Source organism: Chrysemys picta, chromosome 4 (genome assembly GCF_011386835.1).
Source record: "Chrysemys picta bellii isolate R12L10 chromosome 4, ASM1138683v2, whole genome shotgun sequence".
NCBI classification, from domain to species: domain Eukaryota; kingdom Metazoa; phylum Chordata; order Testudines; family Emydidae; genus Chrysemys; species Chrysemys picta.
The window spans coordinates 146,803,379-146,825,211 of record NC_088794.1 but is presented as its reverse complement, the minus strand read 5'-3'; the positions used below and the strand labels follow the sequence as shown (position 1 = coordinate 146,825,211).

Sequence of the window (21,833 nt, the reverse complement as noted above, 5' to 3'; positions counted from 1 at the left end):
ATCGCACGTTAGCAGAGTCTTCCCCGAGCAGCCGATTGTGCAATAGGCCTGAAGACCATCGTCATACACTGCCCCGTATTTGCTGCCAAGCACCCAGAAAGATGCCGAGGGCTATCAGTCACGCTGCACCGTCGTCTTAAGATGTAAAAAAATAGATTTTCTCTGTATTCATTTGCTTCCCCCTCCCTCCGTCAAATCAACGGCCTGCTAAACCCAGGGTTTTCAGTTTAATCTTTGGGGGGGACCACTCTGTGACAGTTGTTTGTGTCTCTCCCTGATGCACAGCCACCGTTCTTTATTTTAATTCCCTGTGCCTGTACGCCATGTCGTCACTCGGCCCCCCTCCCTCCTTCCCCTAGGCCGTCAGATACTACGTTTGCACCACAGCTCAGAGAGCCGAGAAGCGGTTCGCGCCTTTTCTTTGAATTCTGGGTTGAGATCCCAATGCCCGGATGATGCAAAACAGTGTCGCGGGCGGTTCTGGGTACATGTCGTCAGGCCCCTCCCCCATGTTTCTGAGGCATGTTTTCCAGGGCTAGTCCTGGGTCGGTGCAGCCTGCGCATCAGCCCTTACTCAGGGCTGTGGTGGCTAAAGGTACAATCTAGCCCTGCATTGCTACCTTTTATCTTCCACAGTTAGCTTGGACACAGGAGAGGACTTTTCATTCATGGCTGTGGCAGGATGACCCTCTCTCACTGGCCAGTGCAAGGAAGCAAAACTGACAGTCTCTCTACCAATTGGGGTTGGAACTGGTCACCTTCCCTCCTAGAGGAAAGCAAGCTGCTAGACTGCAATCAATCAATCAATAAATAAATAAATAAATAAATAATAATAAATACTTTTCACTTATGAGGCACCTTTCACTTGAGGATCTCAAAGCACTTTACAAACATTTATTAGGTAGGCTCTCCAAGTGGTTCTCCAGCTTTTTCATTCTGTGGATCATTTTGTATTTATTTTTATTTAAATAATAATTAAAAAACCTATACAAGGCTCTAGGCTCCCCAGGGTGTAATTAATATTAAACACAGAACCCCATTGGCATTAAAATGGTTATTCCGGCAGGAACATTGCCACAACTACATCAAAGCTCCTTTCTAGCCCTTCATTGTTCTGAGAAACACACCCTTAACCCTTACCAAAATCTTATCAAATAGATTTCCTCACTGGAGAAAGATCTTCCCACGCACCATCTTCTGACCCACTATCCCAGTCCTCCAGGCTTAATTCACAAGGAGCCTGATCCAACGTTCACTGCAGTTAAAGAGTCTTCCCAATTACTTCAACAGGCTTTAGATCTGCCCCAAGCCATTCAACAAGCAGGTAACATGAAGCAAATTGCAGGATCTGTGATAGTCCTTGGACCACATGGCTCTTAGTTACACAATAGCCCTGTGAGCTAGGTAAGTACACTATCTATTTGACAGGCAAGCTGAAGCACAGGGACATTAAATGACTTGCCAGCGTCACCCAGCAAGCCAGTGGCAGAACCAGGAACGAGGCAGTGTGAGGGGAGAAGAGAACTAGGGACAAAGGATACAGCTATTATTGCATGATACAAACTATTAATTTACTTCTTTTTATAAAAAAGTATCATAAGCTTTCCTGCCCCTTCCCCACTTGCCGGGGCTGAGCAGAGAGGGAGGAGCCATCTCTTTGTGGGTTCATGGGGCAAGAAGGCATGTGCTCTCCTGGCCAAGCAAAGAGTGTGGGTGATGGTAGTGGTGGGAATACAGCTTTCCCCAATCCCTGATGTTCCTCTCCTGCACTCCACACACGTAGGCTAATGATGTGCCCTTCAGGGACCTGCTCATCAGGTTGAGAATCCCTGCACTTTCAAACAACAGAACATCCAAACACAGCTGGCTCTCCATCCACACTCCATTTCCTGTGACCAGGTGCAAACTTCAAAAACAGGTTCCCTGTGAGTCATGAAAGAATCACAGTCATAGAAATGTCTTCGGCTACCCTCCATGCGAGGATGATGTCTGCCAAGGGGGTTCATTGGTGGGTTTTTAAGTGGCTGAGGAGCCCAATTCATGCCCTACAGTTTTTCCCACAGGAGTGACAGGTGTAATCTTGGAGGAGACATAGTTGTTGGCTGGACTGTTGTGCACTTTCTTTCCTCCTTTGTCGCTTCTCTGTCTCATGAACATGTTTGTTCTCCTCAAAGTGAGCTGTGGCTTGGTGAATGGTGTGGCACTGTGTTCTGTTTTATACCGAATCCTCCCAGTTTGTTGGGTTAATGCCTCCCTTTTTAAGGTGTGCTTTCAGTATGCCTTTGAAATGCTTCTGTTGCCCTCCGCGAGCCCCTCTTCTCTGACTTAACTGAGAGAAGAGTACTTGCTTTGGGAGGCAAGTGTCAGGCATACGTACACAGTGACCAGACCAGCAAAGTTGGTGTTTCATGACCTGCGCTCTTATACTGCTGACGTTGACTGCAGAGCAAACGCTGATGTTAGTGCATCAGTCTTCCCAGCTGATCTTGAGAATCCTCCTGAGGCAACGCTGTTGGAACCACTTCAGCCGCTTGAGATGTCATCTGTAAGTTACCCAGGTCTCAGGCCTGGTCTACACTAGGCGTTTATGTCGAAGTTAGCGCCGTTAAATCGAATTAACCCTGCACCCGTCCACACTGCGATGCTATTTAGTTCGACATAGAGGTCTCTTTAATTCGACTTCTGTACTCCTCCCCGACGAGGGGAGTAGCGCTAAATTCGACATGGCCATGTCGAATTAGGCTAGGTGTGGATGGAAATCGACGCTAATAGCTCCGGGAGCTATCCCACAGTGCACCACTCTGTTGACGCTCTGGACAGCAGTGCGAGCTCGGATGCTCTGACCAGCCACACAGGAAAAGCCCCGGGAAAATTTGAATTTGAATTCCTTTTCCTGTCTGGCCAGTTTGAATCTCATTTCCTGTCTGGACATCGTGGCGAGCACAGCAGCACTGGCAACGATGCAGAGCTCTCCAGCAGTGATGGCCGTGCAGTCTGGGAATAGAAAGAGAGCCCCAGCATGGACTGATCGTGAAGTCTTGGATCTCATCGCTGTGTGGGGCGATGAGTCCGTGCTTTCCGAGCTGCGATCCAAAAGAAGGAATGCAAAGATCTACGAGAAGATCTCTAAAGACATGGCAGAGAGAGGATACAGCCGGGATGCAACGCAGTGCCGCGTGAAAATCAAGGAGCTGAGACAAGGCTACCAGAAGACCAAAGAGGCAAACGGACGCTCCGGATCCCATCCCCAGACATCCCGTTTCTACGAGGCACTGCATTCCATCCTCGGTGCTGCCGCCACCACTACCCCACCAGTGACCGTGGACTCTGAGGATGGGATACTGTCCACGGCCGGTTCCTCAGACATGTTAGGGGACGGGGAAGATGAGGAAGGAGATGAGGAGGGCGAGGCAGTTGGCAGCTCTCACAACGCTGATTTCCCCGACAGCCAGGATCTCTTCATCACCCTTACAGAGATCCCCTACGAAGCGTCCCCAGCCATTACCCCGGACACAGAATCTGGTGAAGGATCAGCCAGTAAGTGTTGTAAACATCTAAACATTTATTTTTAACAAAACAGGAATATTAACAATTAAAAGAATGGGTTGTTCATGATTAGTGTGCCCTAGGCGCTTAACGGTTTAGTAAGGGGCAGTGCAAGTTTTGAAAAGAAATCTAGCAATGTCCGGTTTTCAGTGATTGTCCTGCACAAGCCGCTCTACTGTGTATTCCCTGCTACTGCAGCTACAGTAAAATGCGGTCTATATGTGCGGGGATAGAGCAGTAATCCTCCTGGGACATCTCGATGAAGCTCTCCTGGAGGTAACTTGAAAGCCGTTGCATGAGGTTCTTGGGGAGAGCGGCCTTATTGGGTCCTCCGAAGTACGACACGTTGCCGCGCCACGAGATTATCAGGTACTCGGGGATCATTGCTCTGCACAGCAGGGCGGCATACGGCCCTGGTCTTTGGAGGCTTTCCCGGAGCATTCTCTCTTTGTCGCTCTCGGAGATCCTCATCAGGGTGATGTCGGCCATGGTGACCTGCTTTTAATTAGGTAGGGGAATGTTAGTGTTGGGACTGCTTTCCCGTTCCTTTACAGAACTGTCACCGCTGGTTTGCAGCCACGCGGTGGAGGCGGGAGAGGGGCAGCCGAAAGGGATCATTCCCGGGGACAGCCGCGAGGGGGTGGGACAGGGGCAGAGTTCCCGCTTGCCGGATTGCTGGCAGCAGGGACTGACATTGATTTAAATGTGAAATGAGGCCAGTGGTAATATAAAAGTTTTAAACTGCCACAAGTGTACGGCTTACCATGTCTGCCTGCAACAGAAATTCCGTTGTGCTGCCTCGCTTCTCAAATGTGCTGTTCAAGACCCCAGGCACAGAATGCGAAGGCCGAGAATTCGACCTTGTGCTGAGTGCGCATGTGAAAGGTGCTGTGCATGGTCTTGTTCACAGAGAAAGACTATGTTCTTTGTTCACAACTACATTTATCTTTCAGAGGAATTCACTCCCTTTTTCCCATTTCCACAGCCCCGTCTGCGACTGTCTCACAACCTAGCCTGGAATCACACTCCCAGAGGCTAGCGCGGATTAGGCGTAGGAAGAAGAGGACACGGGAGGACATGTTCTCTGAGCTTATGGCCTCTTCCCAAGCCCAGGCAGCACAGCAGACCCAGTGGCGGGAGAACTTGACCCGAATGCACCAAGCCAACATGGATCGGGAGGAGAGGTGGCGGCAGGAAGACCAGCAGGCGACTCAAACGCTGCTTGGACTACTGAGGGAGCAAACGGACACGCTCCGGCGCCTTGTGGATGTTCTGCAGGAACGGAGGCAGGAGGACAGAGCCCCGCTGCAGTCCATCTCTAACCGCCCTCCCCCGCCACCAAGTCCCATACCCACCTCACCCAAAGTGCAAAGAAGGAGAGGCGGCAGAGTCCCTGCTAACTCTCACTCCACCCCTGCAGAGAGCTCTAGTAGCAGAAGGCTCTCATTTCCCAAAATTTGAAAAGTTCTTTCCTTCCCGCCTGACACAAGCCCACGTCCAAGTTTCACCTCCCAATGCCATGTGTAGTTGATAATAAAAAATTCGTTTCTGTTAACTACTGTTTCAATCATGTTCTTTTGGAGGAGGAGGGGAAAGGGGGTTGGAAATTGGACAGGACAGTCTCCTTTGGCAGGGTACATAGTCGGGGGCAGGCACAGCAGCAGGGCACATACACAGTGCAGTGATGCAGTGACTAGTTGCCCCGGTTAGTCTGGGAGGTTGTTTTGATGTAATGTTGGGGGGGGTGGGTTGCTCTGTGACTTTGTGGCGGGGGAGGGCAGTTACAGATCTTAAGCGCCGGTCCTTAGACAGGATCACAGAGCCACACAGCATGGGATCTGTAACCGTCCTCCCCCTGCCACAAAGTCAAATAGACCTCCCATACACACAGTCCCGATCAGGAGGGTTGACAGGCTCCGTTGAAACAAGCATCCCACCGCAGCGGAGCCTGTCAATCCTTGAGTTTAGAAGCTGCATTCGCATCACAACACTAGACCCGCCCCGCACCACAGTCTGCGTCCCAGTTTTAAAAAATTCCCGCTAAAACAGTATTAAAGAAAACGGTGTGCTTTAACAAAGTAGAACTATTTTTATTTCGACACGTGTGTTGGAGGGGGGGTGAAGGGGGTATGTAACTGGATAGGATAGTCAACATTACCTGGGTAAAGAAACGGGGGCAGGTTTAGCTTCTCAGTACACAAACTATAAAATCACAGGTTACCCTGCTCACTCAGGAACTTTGCTTTCAAAGCCTCCCGGATGCACAGCGCTTCCCGCTGGTCTCTTCTAATCGCCCGGCTGTCTGGCTGTGAGTAATCACCAGCCAGGCTATTTTCGTCAACCTCCCACCCCGCCATAAAGGTCTCCCCCTTGCTCTCACAGAGATTGTGGAGCACACAGCAAGCTGCTATAACAATGGGGATATTGGTTTCGCTGAGATCACAGCGAGTCAGTAAGCTTCTCCATCTCCCCTTGAGACGGCCAAAAGCACACTCCACCACCATTCTGCACTTGCTCAGCCGGTAGTTGAAGAGTTCTTTTTCAGTGTCCAGGGCGCCAGTATAGGGCTTCATGAGCCAGGGCATTAGCGGGTAGGCTGGGTCCCCGAGGATGACTATAGGCATCTCCACATCCCCAACAGTTATTTTGTGGTCCGGGAAGTAAATACCTTGTTGCAGCCGTCTAAACAGACCAGAGTTCCTGAAAACACGAGCGTCATGAACCTTGCCCGGCCATCCCACGTAGATGTTGGTAAAACGTCCCCTGTGGTCCACCAGTGCTTGCAGCACCATGGAAAAGTATCCCTTTCGGTTAATGTACTGGGTGGCCTGGTGGTCCGGTGCCAGGATAGGGATGTGAGTTCCATCTATGGCCCCACCGCAGTTTGGGAATCCCATCGCTGCGAAGCCATCTATGATCGCCTCCACGTTTCCCAGGGTCACTACCTTTGGCAGCAGTACATCAACGATTGCCTTCGCTACTTGCATCACAACAACCCCCACGGTAGATTTGCCCACCCCAAACTGGTTCGCGACTGACCGGTAGCTGTCTGGCGTTGCAAGCTTCCACAGGGCTATGGCCACTCGCTTCTGTACACTCAGTGCAGCTCGCAACCGGGTGTCACTGCGCTTCAGGGCAGGGGACAGCAACTCACAAAGTTCCAGGAAAGTTCCCTTCCGCATGCGAAAGTTTCGCAGCCACTGGGATTCATCCCAGACCTGCAGCACTATGCGGTCCCACCACTCAGTGCTTGTCTCCCGTGCCCAGAATCGCCGTTCCACGGCATCAACATGACCCATTGCCACTGTGATGTCCTCGGCGCTGGGTCGCCTGCTTTCTGACAGGTCTGTGCTACTCTCAGACTTCAGGACATCACCGCGGTGCCGTAGCCTCCTTGCCTGACTTTTCTGCATCTGCCTCAGGGAAACCTTTATGATAAGCTGCGAGACGTTGAGAGCGGCCACAACTGCAGCGATGGTCGCAGCGGGCTCCATGCTCGGAGTACAGTGGCGTCCGCGCTGTCAATGACTGGAAAAGCGCGCGAACTGTTTTCCCGCCGGCGCTTTCAGGGAGGGAGGGCGGGAGTGATGGACGGATGACGACAGTTTCCCAAAAGCACCCTCGACTCATTTTGTTACCCAGAAGGCATTGCCGGCTACACCCAGAATTCCAATGGGCAGAGGGGACTGCGGGAACTGTGGGATAGCTGACCACAGTGCACCGCTTCGAATGTCGACGCTATCACCGTTAGTGTGGACGCACAAAGTCGAATTACTGTCCTTAGTGTGGACACACACGTTCGACTTTGCAATATCGATTACAAAAATTCGATGCAAGTAAAATCGAACTACTCTCGTAGTGTAGACAAGGCCTCAGACACATAGAGAAGGGTGGGGATGACAAAAGCTTTGTAAACCAAGATTTTGGTGCCTGTTTGCACCCTATAATTGAAGACTCATTTTTTGAGTAATAGAAATGTAGGACTGGAAGGGACCTCAACAGGTCATCTAGTCCAGCCCCTTGTGCCGAGGGAAGACTAAGTAAACCTAGACCATCCCTGACAAGTGTTTGTCTAATATGTTTTTTAAAACCTCCAATGACAGGGATTCCACAACCTCCCTTATAGTTCTACAACCTATCCTGATAGTTAGAAATTTTTCCCAATAGCTAACTTAAATTTCCCTTTGCAGATTAAGCCCATTACTTCTTGTCCTACCTTCAGAGAACATGGAAAACAATTGATCACCATCTTCTTTATAACACCCCTTAACATGTTTGAAGACGGTTATCAGGTCCCCCCTCAGTCATCTTTTTCCAAGACTAAACATGCCCAGTTTTTTTAACCTTTCCTCATAGGTCAAGTTTCCTAAGCTTTGCATCATTTTTGTTCCCTCCTCTGGACTCTCTAGTTTCTCCACATCTTTCTTAAAGTGCGTTGTCCAAAACAGGACACAATTCTCCAGCTGATGTCTCACCGGTGCAGGTAGAGTGGAACAATTACCTCCAGTGTCTTAGATACAACAATCCTGTTAATAGATCCCAGAATGATATTGGCCTTTTCGGCAGCTGCATCACATTGTTGACTCATATTCAATTTGTGATTCACTATCACTCTCAGATCCTTTTCTGCAATATTAGTGCTTAGACAGTTATTCCCCATTTTCACAGAACCATAGAAATGGAAGGGACCTCGAGAAGTCAAGTCCAGTCCCCTGCACTGAGGCAGGATGAAATAAACCTAAGCCATCCCTTTTGTGCATTTGATTTTTCCTTCCTCTAGTACTTGTGTTTTTATTTAATTTCAATTTGTTGATTTGAGACCAATTCTCCAAATTATCAAGATCCTTCTGAATTCTAACCTTGTCATCCAAAGTGCTTGCAATACCTCCCAGCTTGGTGTCATCCTCAAATTTTATAAGCTTACTCTCTACCCTGTTATCCAAATTATGAATGAAAATTAATGAAAATATTGAATAGTGACAACAGAGATAGCATCATGATCTATAATAACCTGACACCAAAGTAGCAATGGACTCAGAGGACCCAGGGCCCTAAATCAGTGCTTAATTTGTAATGAAAGAGGTGCTGGGCCTAAAGCAATTGGGTGCTGGAGCTCAAGCAATTTTTTTACATTCATAACTGATGCAGCAAGCCGAGAGGTGTCAGGGCTCAGTCCTGGCAATCCCTGGCACAGATTAAGCACTGCCCTAAATACACTACAAAGCTCAGTCTACATCAGGGATAGGCAACCTGCAGCACGCGAGCTGATTTTCAGTGGCACTCACACTGCCCAGGTCCTGGCCATCAGTCTGGGGGGCTCTGCATTTTAATTTAATTTTAAATGAAGCTTCTTAAACATTTTAAAAACCTTATTTACTTTACATACAACAATAATTTAGTTATATATTATAGACCTATAGAAAGAGACCTTCTAAAAACATTAAAATGTATTACCGGCACGCAAAATCTTAAATTAGAGTGAATAAATGAAGACTCGGCACTCCACTTCTGAAAGGTTGCCGACTCCTGGTCTACATGAAGGAAAGAACACACTGCAGTACTAAGAAGAAAGTCTAATGACTTACAGCTAGTCCAGGTAAAGAAGCAGATCTCAAGATGTTTAAAGAAAACTTTGTTTCATAGCATTCTGTCTGGCAAGGAATCTCTTATCAAGAGTTGTGCTTGTGAAATCTATACTTCTATTCATAGAATATCAGGGTTGGAAGGGACCTCAGGAGGTCATCTAGTCCAACCCACTGCTCAAAGCAGGACCAATCCCCAGACATTTTTGCTACAGATCCCTAAGTGGCCCTCTGAAGGATTGAACTCACAACCCTGGGTTTAGGGGGGCCAATGCTCAAGCCAGTGAGCTATTGTTTTGCCTTTATGGTGCCTCCTTCTCTTTTGTTTATCTGGATGGTCTCTGTCTGATTCGTTGTTTATTTCTGTCTGTTGCATAACTAATTTTGCAACAAAATTTAAATCAACTGAAGTGGTGGGGCATAATTGGTTAAAGAATTGTTTCGAAATGGGCTGTGATTGGTAAAAAATACTGTTTTGTAGTATTTTAGTTTAAAATGACTGGTTGAGGTAGAACTAAGCAGGACTCAACTTTAACTATATAAACTGGGATCCAAAAGGAAGTTCTTTGGAACCTAACTCCAGGGCACAGCCCAAGATCAGAGCTGCCAGACCTCAACCCCCTGCCAACCACACTGTGAAGAAGCTGGAGCCCCAGACAACCTGATTCTGACTAGCCACAAAGAAAAGTTCATCTGCACAAGACCCACCCGCCTTGAGCACACAGACAGCTCCTCACTGGTGCCTCCAGTGACTAGCCACCCCAAAAGAGGCAGGGCCATGGCTGCAGAGAGGAGTGCATACAGCTCCCCCATCAAGGTGCTCTTGCTGCCCCTTCGCACATGGGAACACAATGCTTCTTTGAGCTTCTACTAGGGCAGTGAGGTTCCACAATGCCCCCACTGTGGGTCTGTGTCTAATAAGAAGTGCCCAGCGTCTGTGGATATGAATGTTATTAAGTGGCCACCAGTGATCCACAGAGCACAGTTGGAGGGTCACTGCACGAGAGGAGAGCAGCAAATAGGACTTCTGTAAAATGGCTACATACGTACACATGTAAAGACCTTTCTGGCAGTGGTTGGGATGGCTATAGTCCAACACTCAAACTGAGCGCCCTCAGCTGCCAGTGTCCCGTCGGGCTCACAAAAGCCAGGAAAAGCTCGGAGGTAAGGAGTAAGCACTCTATCCTTAATCCACTGGACTCAGGGAGAGCAACACTTAGGCCTGGTCCACACTAAGCCCCCAGTTTGAACTAAGATACGCAACTTCAGCTACGTGAATAACGTAGCTGAAGTCGAAGTACCTTAGTTCGAACTTAAAAGTACTTACCGCGGGTTCACACGCGGCAGGCAGGCTCCCCCGTTGACTCCGCCTACTCCTCTCGCAGAGCAGGATTACCGGCGTCGACAGCGAGCACTTCCGGGATCGATTTATCGCGTCTAGACAAGACGCGATAAATCGATCCCAGAAGATCGATTGCTGGCCGCCGAACCAGCGGGTAAGTATAGACGTACCCTTATACAGAGCATCATGCAGGACAGTGAGCACTAGCTAGACACGGGGCCTAGTGAAAGGTGTTGTGCACTTACAGTGCTCAGTGGGTCAAATCCTACGGTCCTTACTTAGTTTCTAACTCTACACCCATTTGGAGTTTGCTTGAGTAAGGACTGTGTAAAAACTGAGGCAGGACCACTGGATTTAACCCAATGGGAGATGGTGCTGCTCAGCACCTGTTAGACAGGCTAAAGAAAGCAGCATGACATTTCACCCTCAAATCTGCAGGCCTAATTTCTCACTGGTGTAACTCCACTGGAGTCAATGGGATATGACTTTGATGGGTCAGCCTTCCTTTACTCTCCCCACCTGGGTGCTTGTTTCCCTGTAGAAATTCTTGGAGTAGGGTAGGGAGCAATACCCAAGGGTTCATTGCAAAGGCAGCCTTTGTCGTGCAGCTTTTTTTAAAATGTTCCTTTACAAATCTCTCTTTCCTCACCCACCCCAAACTGTTCCACTGTGGAAACTCAGGGAGCAGCCTGACCCTTACCCCCTTTCAGTGCCTCCGTGTTAAAATATGTGCAGAAAGAAAAAATCTTCACTTGCCAGCTTTTGATGCAACCGAGAAAGAAACAGCTCAGAAGAGTTCCTTTTTCCTAAGCAATGAAATTCGTGGTAAAGCACCATCTTGATCGTTCCCAAAGAGATTCATTTACAAAGATCAGTATAGGGGAGGCTTGTTTGGTCTCCCGAGATATATCTCATCCTCTGACAATTCACTGAGACCTTTGCTGTATCTAGCTATATGTGTATAATTATCTGCTCTGATACCTGAGCTTCAATGCAACAGCCTTATTGCAAGTAATCCAAACTATCCCCAAAGGCATGGCACACACAGAACGGTGCGGGAGGGGGGAAGGAGCAGAGGAGGGGCTGTGGACTTTCCCTCTTTTGCCTCTGGAAATCAGCGTTTTAAGGCCTTGTAGTCATTTCCTTGCTAGTGTGAGGAAACTTTTTGTACATTTATATAAAAAAGGAGGCCAGAAGTGCACACCCCCCCATCTTACTTCCTAATATATTATGTCCTCCCCTGCCGAGTCCTGGGACTCAGTCTGGATTTGGTAACTGAAGTAATATAAATGTTAGCTAAGACGCATTCCAGCAATATGGTTCCAATTTAAGCTTGTTTTGAAGTCTAAAGGACCAATATGTCTCACGGATTCTTCACTGGACGTTTAGATCTAATGTAATTTGTGTAGGAGTGTAAGCTGCTCTCTAGAATCTCCTCTGTAACCCTCCAGAAGTCAGATCCCTTCCCAAGTGAGACGCAAGGCAATAGAGAGCCTCTTGCATTTGCTGATAGCTTTCCTAACCTCTTTTGATCTTTAGGGCTTTGCTCAGGAAATTGCATTATATTTGCCAGGCCTGGCAGATAAATGAAGCAGAGTAGGTGCTGCACATTGTCACCAGTTTCACTCCTTTTTTCCATTGCTTTCAGCAGACAAGGTCGCCGCCTCCCAAGGAAGCCTTTCTCTGCAAGCTGTTTGCACTTTACTTCAATAACATGGGTCTCGCGATGCTGACTCTACTTGCGCAGACCTGCATTCTCCTGCCCCCTCTTCCTCCCTCACACCCCTCCAGAGCCCCTGCCTGAATCCAAGTAATGAGCTTACCCATGGAACTCACTGCCCTTTATCTTGCTGGGGAACGTGCACCTTTTGAACTGCCATCTGCAGATTGTGTTGATGCACTGACTTGTTAACTGTGCCATACTGTGAAGGAAATGGCATGATTTAGATCAAGTGCTCAGGACGGCTGTTCATAAGAAACACTTGAGCCAAGCTGTTGCCGCTCAGGATGTGCCCTGGGGAGAGGGGTTTCGTTTCGGGTCATGCTCTTGCCTTGTATGAGGGCAGGCGCAAAGCACTGAAATCACAGTCCTTCACTGAAGCTGAGGGGAGGGGGGAGAGAAGCATTATGAAACCATAGAAGCGAAGCTGCCAAATTAACTTCTCACCCTTTCAATCACACTCCAGAGGATAAAAGCCTAACATTTCTGCCTCAGAAACAGGCTCAGTTTACACCAAACAAGTTATTTCTCTAATTTATCAGACTTGCCAGCTATCATTCTAATGACTGGAAACCTCAGACTTTTTATGAAGTCAGATGTGCAGCCTTATTTGCATGGTTGTAATATAGTGTTAGATAAATAGGACTTGGGGGAGGGGGAACGCAAACGTTTTTTGAAAAGGTCCTGCAGGTTTCTTTACACAGTTAGGGATTTAACACCACCACCAAAAAAATGTTTCTGGATTTAATTTTCTGAAAAATGCATCAACTTACAACATAATGCAACACAGCTAAAGTCAGTACACATGGAAGAGGCTTAAGAACATAAGAACGGCCATACTGGGTCAGACCAAAGGTCCATCTAGCCCAGTATCCTGTCCTCCGACAGGGGCCAATGCCAGGTGCCCCAGAAGGATTGAACAGAACAGGTAATCATCAAGTGATCCATCCCATCGCCCATTCCCAGCTTCTGGCAATCAGAGGCTAGGGATATCAGCTCTGCCCAGCCTGGCTTGCTACAAAACTCATCAAAAGTCTCCCATTGACATTATTGGGCTTTGGATCAGGACCTAAATGTTTACCTCCAATCACAGAGCAGCGCAAGTAAAACTTAATGACAACAAATTAAGATCCAGAATTCAGAGCAGGGAGGGGAAGAAGGGAACCACTAGACATGAAGAGTATCTGCATAGGCTGCTCACCCAGACTTTCAGAACACAGACACTGATTTGTCCATTTTATGTAAATGGATGATTAGAGTCATTTTCTAAGACAAATTTACTTTTCTGCACACTCTAAATCTATTTAGTCACTTTAAAGGTGTCAATTATTGGAGTACGCTAAGACTATGAATTTCTTAGTAATAGCTTTAATAACATTTTGAAATGAAAAGCAGATATCTTGAAGTTGGCATACTTTGAAAAGACATATGAGTAGATCTGGTTTTAATTTCTATCCTATTCTACATCTGGAATCCCTTATAATTAAAACTAAAAGCTGGACTACTACTTCCACCTGTCAAATGATGAAAAGATGAATGTACTAATAGGTTACTAAATAGCCCAACATGATAGAGCTTACTTTCCCATTCTATACTGTAAAAAATAATTTTGGACCTGAGACTAAAGGTCTTTGGTCATTACTAATAACATGTTTTGAATATTAACCTATACACCCCACTACCACCACCATCAGTGCCTTTCGAGTATTAAGCTCTCCAAATTGCACTTTAAGTTTAGATTTTTATATAAATATATGCTTACTGCTGTAGTGTTCAAAATCTTCCTGATCTAGATGTAGATTAGCAGAGTGCATTGCCACTCTTATCACTTTTTTCCCCTATCTCTTAGTTCTTCTCTTTCAACCCATTTTCTTCTCTTATATTAGCCATTTTAATCCATCAAGTGCGCCAAAGGTGAAAACCTTTCCAGTGATTTCTATGGGTTTGGGATCAGGACCTCAAAGGGATGAGTGTTTGTATATATTATACAGAGTGATCTGCTCCCTTGTGTGTTTCACTGAGCTTGTACCATGATTTTTGTACCCATCTTTTTCATTACTTGATTCCCCACCCATTTGTGTTGATCCATCTGTTGCATCGTCTCATAATCCTAGACTGACAGCTCTTCGGAGCTCACATTTGTACAGCGCCAAGCATGGTGAGGCTCCGATACTTTATTGCGGCCTCTAGACTCAACCACAACATAAATAAAATAATGGTTGGATTGTTAATCTATATTTAATACATTAAAGTGTAATAAAAACATTTCCCTACATAAAGAATGCCAAATGTAGTTTCCCAAAGCACTGATACACCACACTGTAATATTTATATACGTAAGGCCAGAGCATGAACCCCTTAGAAGGTCCACAGGACTCCTGCTTCCCAGCGTGAGTAAAAGGCTTGCACTCTGGCCCTTCATGGAGAGTCTTTCCAACAAAACCTTCTCTACTGATCTTTAAAGCTGTTGCAAAAATTACAAGGGTACAAAATACATTTGCAGTCGTACAATTTTTTTTTAAATTACTGAAGAGTGAAGAATTTCTTTTAAAAAGTAAACATTTGGCCTCATCTCTGGAGAATCCTTGTAGCAGAGAGCCAGCTGTGTGGGCAGTCTCTAAAGATTAATCATCTTATTGCCTGCTCTTGTTTCTCTATCCACAGAAATATGGAAATAGCCAATATGGAAAACAGAACTTAATTCTGATTGAAAAATACTTTGGAGGAGTCAAACACTGTGAAGCATGTACTCTGGAGTCGAATTACTCTTACTAATACCCTTATTATTTCTCTTATTTGTACCATTATATCATCATCGCTGTTGCCATTTTCACTGAGAGGAGTAAGCAAAAAGAAGCAGTTCTGAAAATCGCCACATGATGATTTATAATAACGCTGCATTTTTATATTCCATGGTGGAAAGTCAAGTCTTGAGTCCTGGATGCCCACAGAGCTCCCAAAAATGCCTCCTTGGCACATTCAGGCTCCCAGACGCGAAGATCCAAGTATAGTGTTTCATTTCAGCTGAAGTCTAATGGAAGGAGGTGTCCTAAGCATTACAAATACACAGTACTTAACTTTTTAGGTCCAAGCAAAGAGCAATGTTTCAAAAGCCTCTGCAAATAGGAAACGATGCAAGTATTAAACATTATAATGGGTATGGAGAGATATTGGTTAATGTTTACCCACTGGGATGTGGAGGAACACTTTGTTGTGAAGGGTTTTCAGTTATTAAGGTTAATACATTTTGTGTCAGATCCTCAAGCTTGTGTAAACCAACATAGCTCCATTTCAGTCAACGGAACGAAGCTGACTTATAGCAGCTGAGAATCACCATGCCGCCACCCTCCCTCCCCCCCCCACGTTTCCTCCTCCCCAACACCCCCCCCACCCCTGTCTTGGAGTCTATAACATATACACCCTAGAAAGGTTGATGACAAATTTGAAACTGTGTAGGAATATGCTGAACCAAAAGTCTGACTCAAACCCAGACAGGCTGTTTGCCTTTTAAATCACGAAGAGCTGCCCTCTTAAATGTTACTGTCAGAGGAGCATTTTTAAACATGCATCAAAACTCAATGGCTGCACCCTCCAGTCTATGCAGCGCACACCACATTCCATAAAAACTCAACCCCTTCTAGTGCCGATTCATAAATGATGTGTGGGTTTAATCTATTTTTCACAGGGGGTGTTTGAGAACAGGAAAATTAGAAACAGGTAGAATGGACTATTATTACCGTCTCGTACTTTGCTTTTGTACATGAGGATTGGATTAAGATAACATCTGGTCTATATTTCTTGAACTATTTCCCTTTTATCACAAGAAAATCGGCAACCCATCTCACAACTGCTCTTAATTTAGATCTAAATATCACTGATGAAACATTGTACAACATGCTGTTATCTATTAAAATGATTTCCCTGAAGGAACAGTTGATACTTTTATATTTTCCAGCAAAGCCAACCATACTCCCAATAGCACTAACTGGTTACTTTATAATCATATGCTCAAATGTTAAAAACTTAACAGGTCTAGGGGCCAGATCCTCAGCTGGTGTAAATCAGTGTTGCTTCACAAGCATCAGTGCAGTTATGCCAATTTACACCAGCTCAGGATCTTGACCCTTTGGGAATACAGGTTTTGATTCATATAAGGCCCAATCCTGCAAGGTACTGAGAGCCTTCTGTTCCCATTGGCTTTAACAACAGTTGATTAAAGATAATCACATTCTTAAGACCATTCTGATTTAGCAAAGCACGTAAACATGTGCTTAAAATTAAGCATGTGCTTAGATGCTTGGCTGATTCAAGGCCTTAATCTTCTCTTTTACATATACAGCAGATTAATAATAGATGGCCTTGAGTTTTTGTTTGGGAAGCAGACAGGTAGGGCACTGTATATCTCCTATTTGGTTCAAACAAAAAAATTGTCAGTGGAATGCAGTAATCTTTTTTTCAGTACTTTGCAGAGTTCAAGTCCCCAGAAAGCAGCCTACTGAGTTCAGCAAATAAAAACTTCTGTTTTCTTCACGTGTCTATAATTCATTTCCATGGACAATAAATCAGAAAAAGAAACGAAAAGTATTTTACGGTCTCAAACTATTTTGCATACCTTCACTGCACATCGGGTTTACCCATTTCCATTGTATCATTACTGCATAAAGCAGTGGAATTAGATAAGCATACACTCTATGCATTAACCAATCTGATCTGAAAGTATTTTGCACCATTTGGATATGCCATTTGCTGCTGATCAGGGGAAAAGAAGAATCTGAAACTGTAGAAAAATCATCACCCTTTCTTTCAAAGCATCAACAATCTGAAGGGGGAGAAGCATACAAGGAATGTAATTGACTGTCAACCGGTCATCTTGTATTTTTGGAGGGAATTCCGAGAATAAAAAGTCTTTAGTAGTTATCAGTTGTCAGACTGGAGCCATTCATTTTTCACCTGCTTGTGTTTGTTGTCTGGCAACCAGTCAACGGTGCTATTAGTAGAATTAAGATCCAGAAAAAAAGATTGCCCTGTAGGAGGTAAGATAAAGGCTGGAAAGTGTGGCTCGTTATCAATATCACAATGAGGAACAGGTCAGAAAGGATTCAGTGTAGGTTTCATTTCAAACAGATAATCTCTGCTGAAATAATAGCGTAATTGTTGCTTTGAAACCCTTATGTGCTGCAGCACACCACAGCTCATTTGATACAAACTCTGGATTCTACTGAAGAACTTCAACAAGCCTGAAGCAGACTCACAGAGAAAGTGAGAAAGGAAAGTGCAAAAGCGGAAAACTGCTTTATCCCATACTACCAGGTCAATATAGTGAAGCATAACTTATTATTTGGGGCAGTTTTATACTTTGATTTATGTCTCTTCTCTCCTTCAGACTGCTTTCTGTCTGGCTACAAAAAGTTTTGGTCTATATTCATGCAGTAACGTAATACAAAATATTGCAAGAGTAACACCAAATGTCATTACAGTACATTGCCAAAACCCTGAACCCAGACAATGAATGAAAACTCTCCAGGGTAATTCATTAAGACATATATATTAGTCTTCAAAACAGTCATTAGCACAAGTTGTAATAGCAAGATGCAATGGCAGCTGATGACCAACATAATTTTTAGGTTTTTTTTGGCAAAATGCCTGAAAGTTGACCTTGAAAAGTAATTGCTGAGTGGGCTTTTCATTTTTCAGATATTGTGCCAGTCTCAACCGTCTCTTTTGTAAATGGGGATCAACTGTTTGGGGATTAATCTGCTATTTGTGTTACTCCTTGTAGGAAGAAGCAACCGGCAAAATAGTTGAAGCTCTCTCTAAAGTCCTGAAAGCATAAAATATATGCAGGTAAACAATACAAAGGTGAAAAATAAACACAGTGGGAGGCATTCTCCCACCCACTATGGCTCCATGCCCTATAGCAAATGGGGCCTAAAAGCCCCACACAGATGGACAGGGAAGAATCCATTCTGGCACGGACAATGTGTAGGACAATGTATGACCCATTGCAAGCCTCATCTTTTTGTTCTGTTTGTACAGTCCCTAGCACAATAGGGTCCTGGTCCACGACTAGTGATCCCAGTTGCTATGGTAACACAAATAAATAATAATAAAGGGAGGTAGGGCAGGCAGGAGCGCCGCCAGCTTTACTGCCGTCCTAGGCGGCAGAAGGTCCCGCCCCGAAATGCCGCCCCCCACAAAGGCAACGGAAGGTCCCGACGCCGAAATACCGCCGCGGCCACCGCCCCCCAAATTGTAGTGCCCTAGGCAACCGCCTAGGTCGCCTAATGGGTTGTGCCGGCCCTGAAGGCAGGGCAGGGCTGTAAGGTATATTCTGAGCAGCTCTGTGTTGTGGAGCCGCTCGTATCAGCCTTCATAGGGTTGGCGTGATATAGAGATTCCCTGAACTGCCTAAATTATTCCAGTGGCTGTTTCAGCTCCCAGAGTCAGGAGGCCACACAGATGGCATAAAGCCACCTTTGCCCTCATGCCCCCAGACCTAGAAGAGGCACAGAATAAAATGTCAACAGCTGAAGTCTGTGGTTATCAGGACCACAGATATGCATATGGATGTGTATATGTCTGCTCTATAAATTAAATAATAAATAAATGGAGACATCCTATTGCCTAGAACGGACCTTGAAAGGTCATCAAGTCCAGCCCCCTGCCTTCACTAGCAGGACCAAGTACTGATTTTGCCCCAGATCCCTAAGTGGCCCCCTCAAGGACTGAACTCACAACCCTAGGCTTAGCAGGCCAATGCTCAAACCACTGAGCTATCCCTCCCCCACATCTAGCATAAGACGCTCTGAAGCAACCCTCATTGTAGTAGCTAAGAAAGTGTGTGTGTGTTACTTTTTACTCCAACAGTAACTAGGCAGAATATTAAACAGAAACTACTAAAGCTGAACGTTTTTAAATCTGCAGGACTGGCTAACTTGCACCCAAGAGCTTTAAAAGAATTGGCTGAGGAGCTCTGAACCATTCATATTAGTATTTAATAAATCTTGGAATACTGGGGAAATTTCAGAGGAGTAGAAAAAAGGCAAATGTGCCAATACTGAAAGGGTAAATGGAATGACCTGGACAATTATAGACCAGATAGCCTGACATGGATCCTAGGCAAAATCATGGAAAGGTTGCTATGGATAAAGAATCAAAGGATGGCAGCACAATTAATGCCAGTCAACATGGTTTTGTGGAAAATAAGTCTTGTCAAACAGCCTTGATATCAATTTTGGATGAGATTACATGTTTGGCTGATAGAGTTAACTGCGCTGACATAATGTACTTGGAGTTCTATAAGGCATTTGACTTAGTACTGCCCTACATTCTGATGAAAAAATCAGCACTATATAAAAATCAATGACACATACATTACATGGATTAATATATGGCTAACTGATAGATCTCAAGAAGTCGTAAATGGGAAATTATTATCTGGTGTTTCTAGTGAGGTCCCACAGAGATCTGTTTGTGGCCCAATGCTATTCAATATCTTTATCAATGACTTAGAAGAAAATATAGAATCATTGCTGGTAAAGTTTGCAGATGACACAAAAATTGGTGGAGCAGTAAACAATAAGATCAGGTCAGTTCTGCAGAGTAATCTGTCTCACTGGATCACTTGGGCTGATTTGAATAACATATATTTTAAAGGTCATGCATTTAGGAATAAAGAGTATAGGTCACACTTACAGGGTGGAGAACTGTAGTTTGGAAAGCCGCAATCCTGAAACGGATTTAGGGACGTGGGTGAACAATCAGTTTAATGTGAGCACTTAGTGTGATGTGGTGGCTAAGAAAGCTAACACAATACTTGGATGTTTAAGCAGGAGAATATTGAGTAAAGTTGGAAGGTGGTATTAACACAGTATATGGCATTACTGGATCCACTACTGGAATACTGTGCCCAGTTCTGATGTGATAAATGAAGGGGGATGGGGGGTAGCTCCCTTTTATGGACACCCAGCCAGCCAGTAGCTATAAAATCCCTCTTAGTAGCTGTTCTCTAATTGCTCTACCTGTAAAGGGTTAAAAAGTCTCACTTCGATGCATAGATAAAAGGAAGTGAGTGGGCACTTGACCAAAAGAGCCAATGGGAAGGCTAGAACTTTTAAAAATTGAAACAAGACTCCCCTTTTGTCTGTCTGTTCTCGGAGAGAGGTAAACAGGGAGCAGTTATGCTGTGAGAAGCTTGGGCCAGGTATGAAAAATCATCAGCATCATACCTAGAAACTACTCATCTAAAACCCCAGATATGTAAGTAGATCAGGAAATGTCTAGGAAGACGCAATTAGGTTTATCCCTTTTATTTCTTTATGGCTTGTGGATTCCCCTGTGCTAACTCCAGATGATTTTGTTTTGCTTGTAACCTTTAAGCTGGACCTCAAGAGAGCTATTCTTGATGCTTAGTCCTTGTAGTTGTTTTTTTTTTAATCTAGCAAAAGCCTGAGTTCCCAGATGTATTTTCTTCTTTTTTTTATTTAATAAAATTTACCTTTTTTAAGAACAGAATTGGATTTTTGTGTCTTAGACTCATAGACTTTAAGGTCAGAAGGGACCATTATGATCATCTAGTCTGACCTCCTGCACAACGCAGGCCACAGAATCTCACTCACCCACCCACCCACTCCTGTAACAAACCCCTAACCTATGTCTGAGTTATTGAAGTCCTCAAATCATGATTTAAAGACCTCAAGGTGCAGAGAATCCTCCAGCAAGTGACCCGTGCCCCACACTGCAGAGGAAGGCTGGTGGCAACAGCTGATTTCCTTTCCCCCCCCCCCCCTGTTTCTCAGCTCTTCCCCGGAGGGGGGGTGAAAGAGCTTGAGGGTACCCCACAGGAAGGAATTCTCAAGTGTGCCTTCCTGTGTTCTCAAAGGGCTTTTGCACTTGGGTGGCGGTAGCATCTACCAATCCAAGGTCAGAGAAAGCTGTAACCTTGGGAGTTTAATACAAGCCTGGAGTGGCAAGTATTAATTTTTAGAGCCCTTGTGAGTCCCCACCTTCTGCACTCAAAGTGCCAGAGTGGGAAAATCAGCCTTGACATCTGGTGTCCACATTTCAAAAGGATGTTGACAAATTGGAAAGGGTTCAGATAAGAACTACAAGCATGATTTGAGGTCTCGAAAACCTACCTTACAATGAAAAACTAAAGAAGCTTTATCTATTTAGTTTATCCAAAATAAGATTCAGAGGGGGTCCCTGGATCGGTGGGGGTCCACTGTGGGTTATGCGGGGGTCCATCCCTTGAGCTGGGGGGCAGTGGGGCCAGAACTTCACTGTGGCCAGAATGCACCAGAAGAGTGTTCTGGCATTTTTGCTGCACGGAGGACTCCATTTTGTTCTCAAAATGGCATTCTCCACAGAGTGGGACCACATATTGTGCATGAGAGGTCAAGCTGGCGGGGGTGTTCTGGTAGTACCAGAACTTGCCCATTCAGGACTATACCACAAAATAATTTTAATTAAAGTGAAAATAAGGGTTATGTGACAAAAATGGATCAGTGGTTAAAAAGCAGAAGGATTAAAAAGAAAAATATATCTACTATTGAAAAAATATGTGAAATCAACAAGGATCAAAGTGACAACAGAAGTGTAGTCGGTGATAGAGAAGCCTCATTAATTATTATCACTGGGGAGA

General features: G+C 45.2%; 2 protein-coding genes across 3 annotated transcripts in view; one reads left to right on the top strand and one right to left on the bottom strand.

The window, feature by feature from the left end:
* LOC122172278 (uncharacterized) overlaps positions 1 to 21,833 on the bottom strand; it is a 139,676-nt gene that overhangs the window by 111,762 nt on the left and 6,081 nt on the right. The gene's annotated exons all lie outside the window — the stretch shown is intronic.
* On the top strand, positions 2,561 to 5,101 carry LOC135983233 (uncharacterized). The gene is made up of 2 exons (XM_065593900.1): positions 2,561 to 3,537; positions 4,532 to 5,101. Exons 1-2 carry the CDS (start codon positions 2,961 to 2,963, stop codon positions 5,005 to 5,007), a joined length of 1,053 nt encoding a protein of 350 aa, XP_065449972.1. The 5' UTR covers positions 2,561 to 2,960; the 3' UTR covers positions 5,008 to 5,101.

Bases quoted from the DNA above. Each gene is read 5' to 3' on its own strand.
- LOC135983233 (XM_065593900.1), top strand. From the start codon at position 2,961: ATGCAGAGCTCTCCAGCAGTGATGGCCGTGCAGTCTGGGAATAGAAAG. The intron at 3,538-4,531 runs GTAAGTGTTGTA...CCATTTCCACAG, and splicing joins ATCTGGTGAAGGATCAGCCA to CCCCGTCTGCGACTGTCTCA.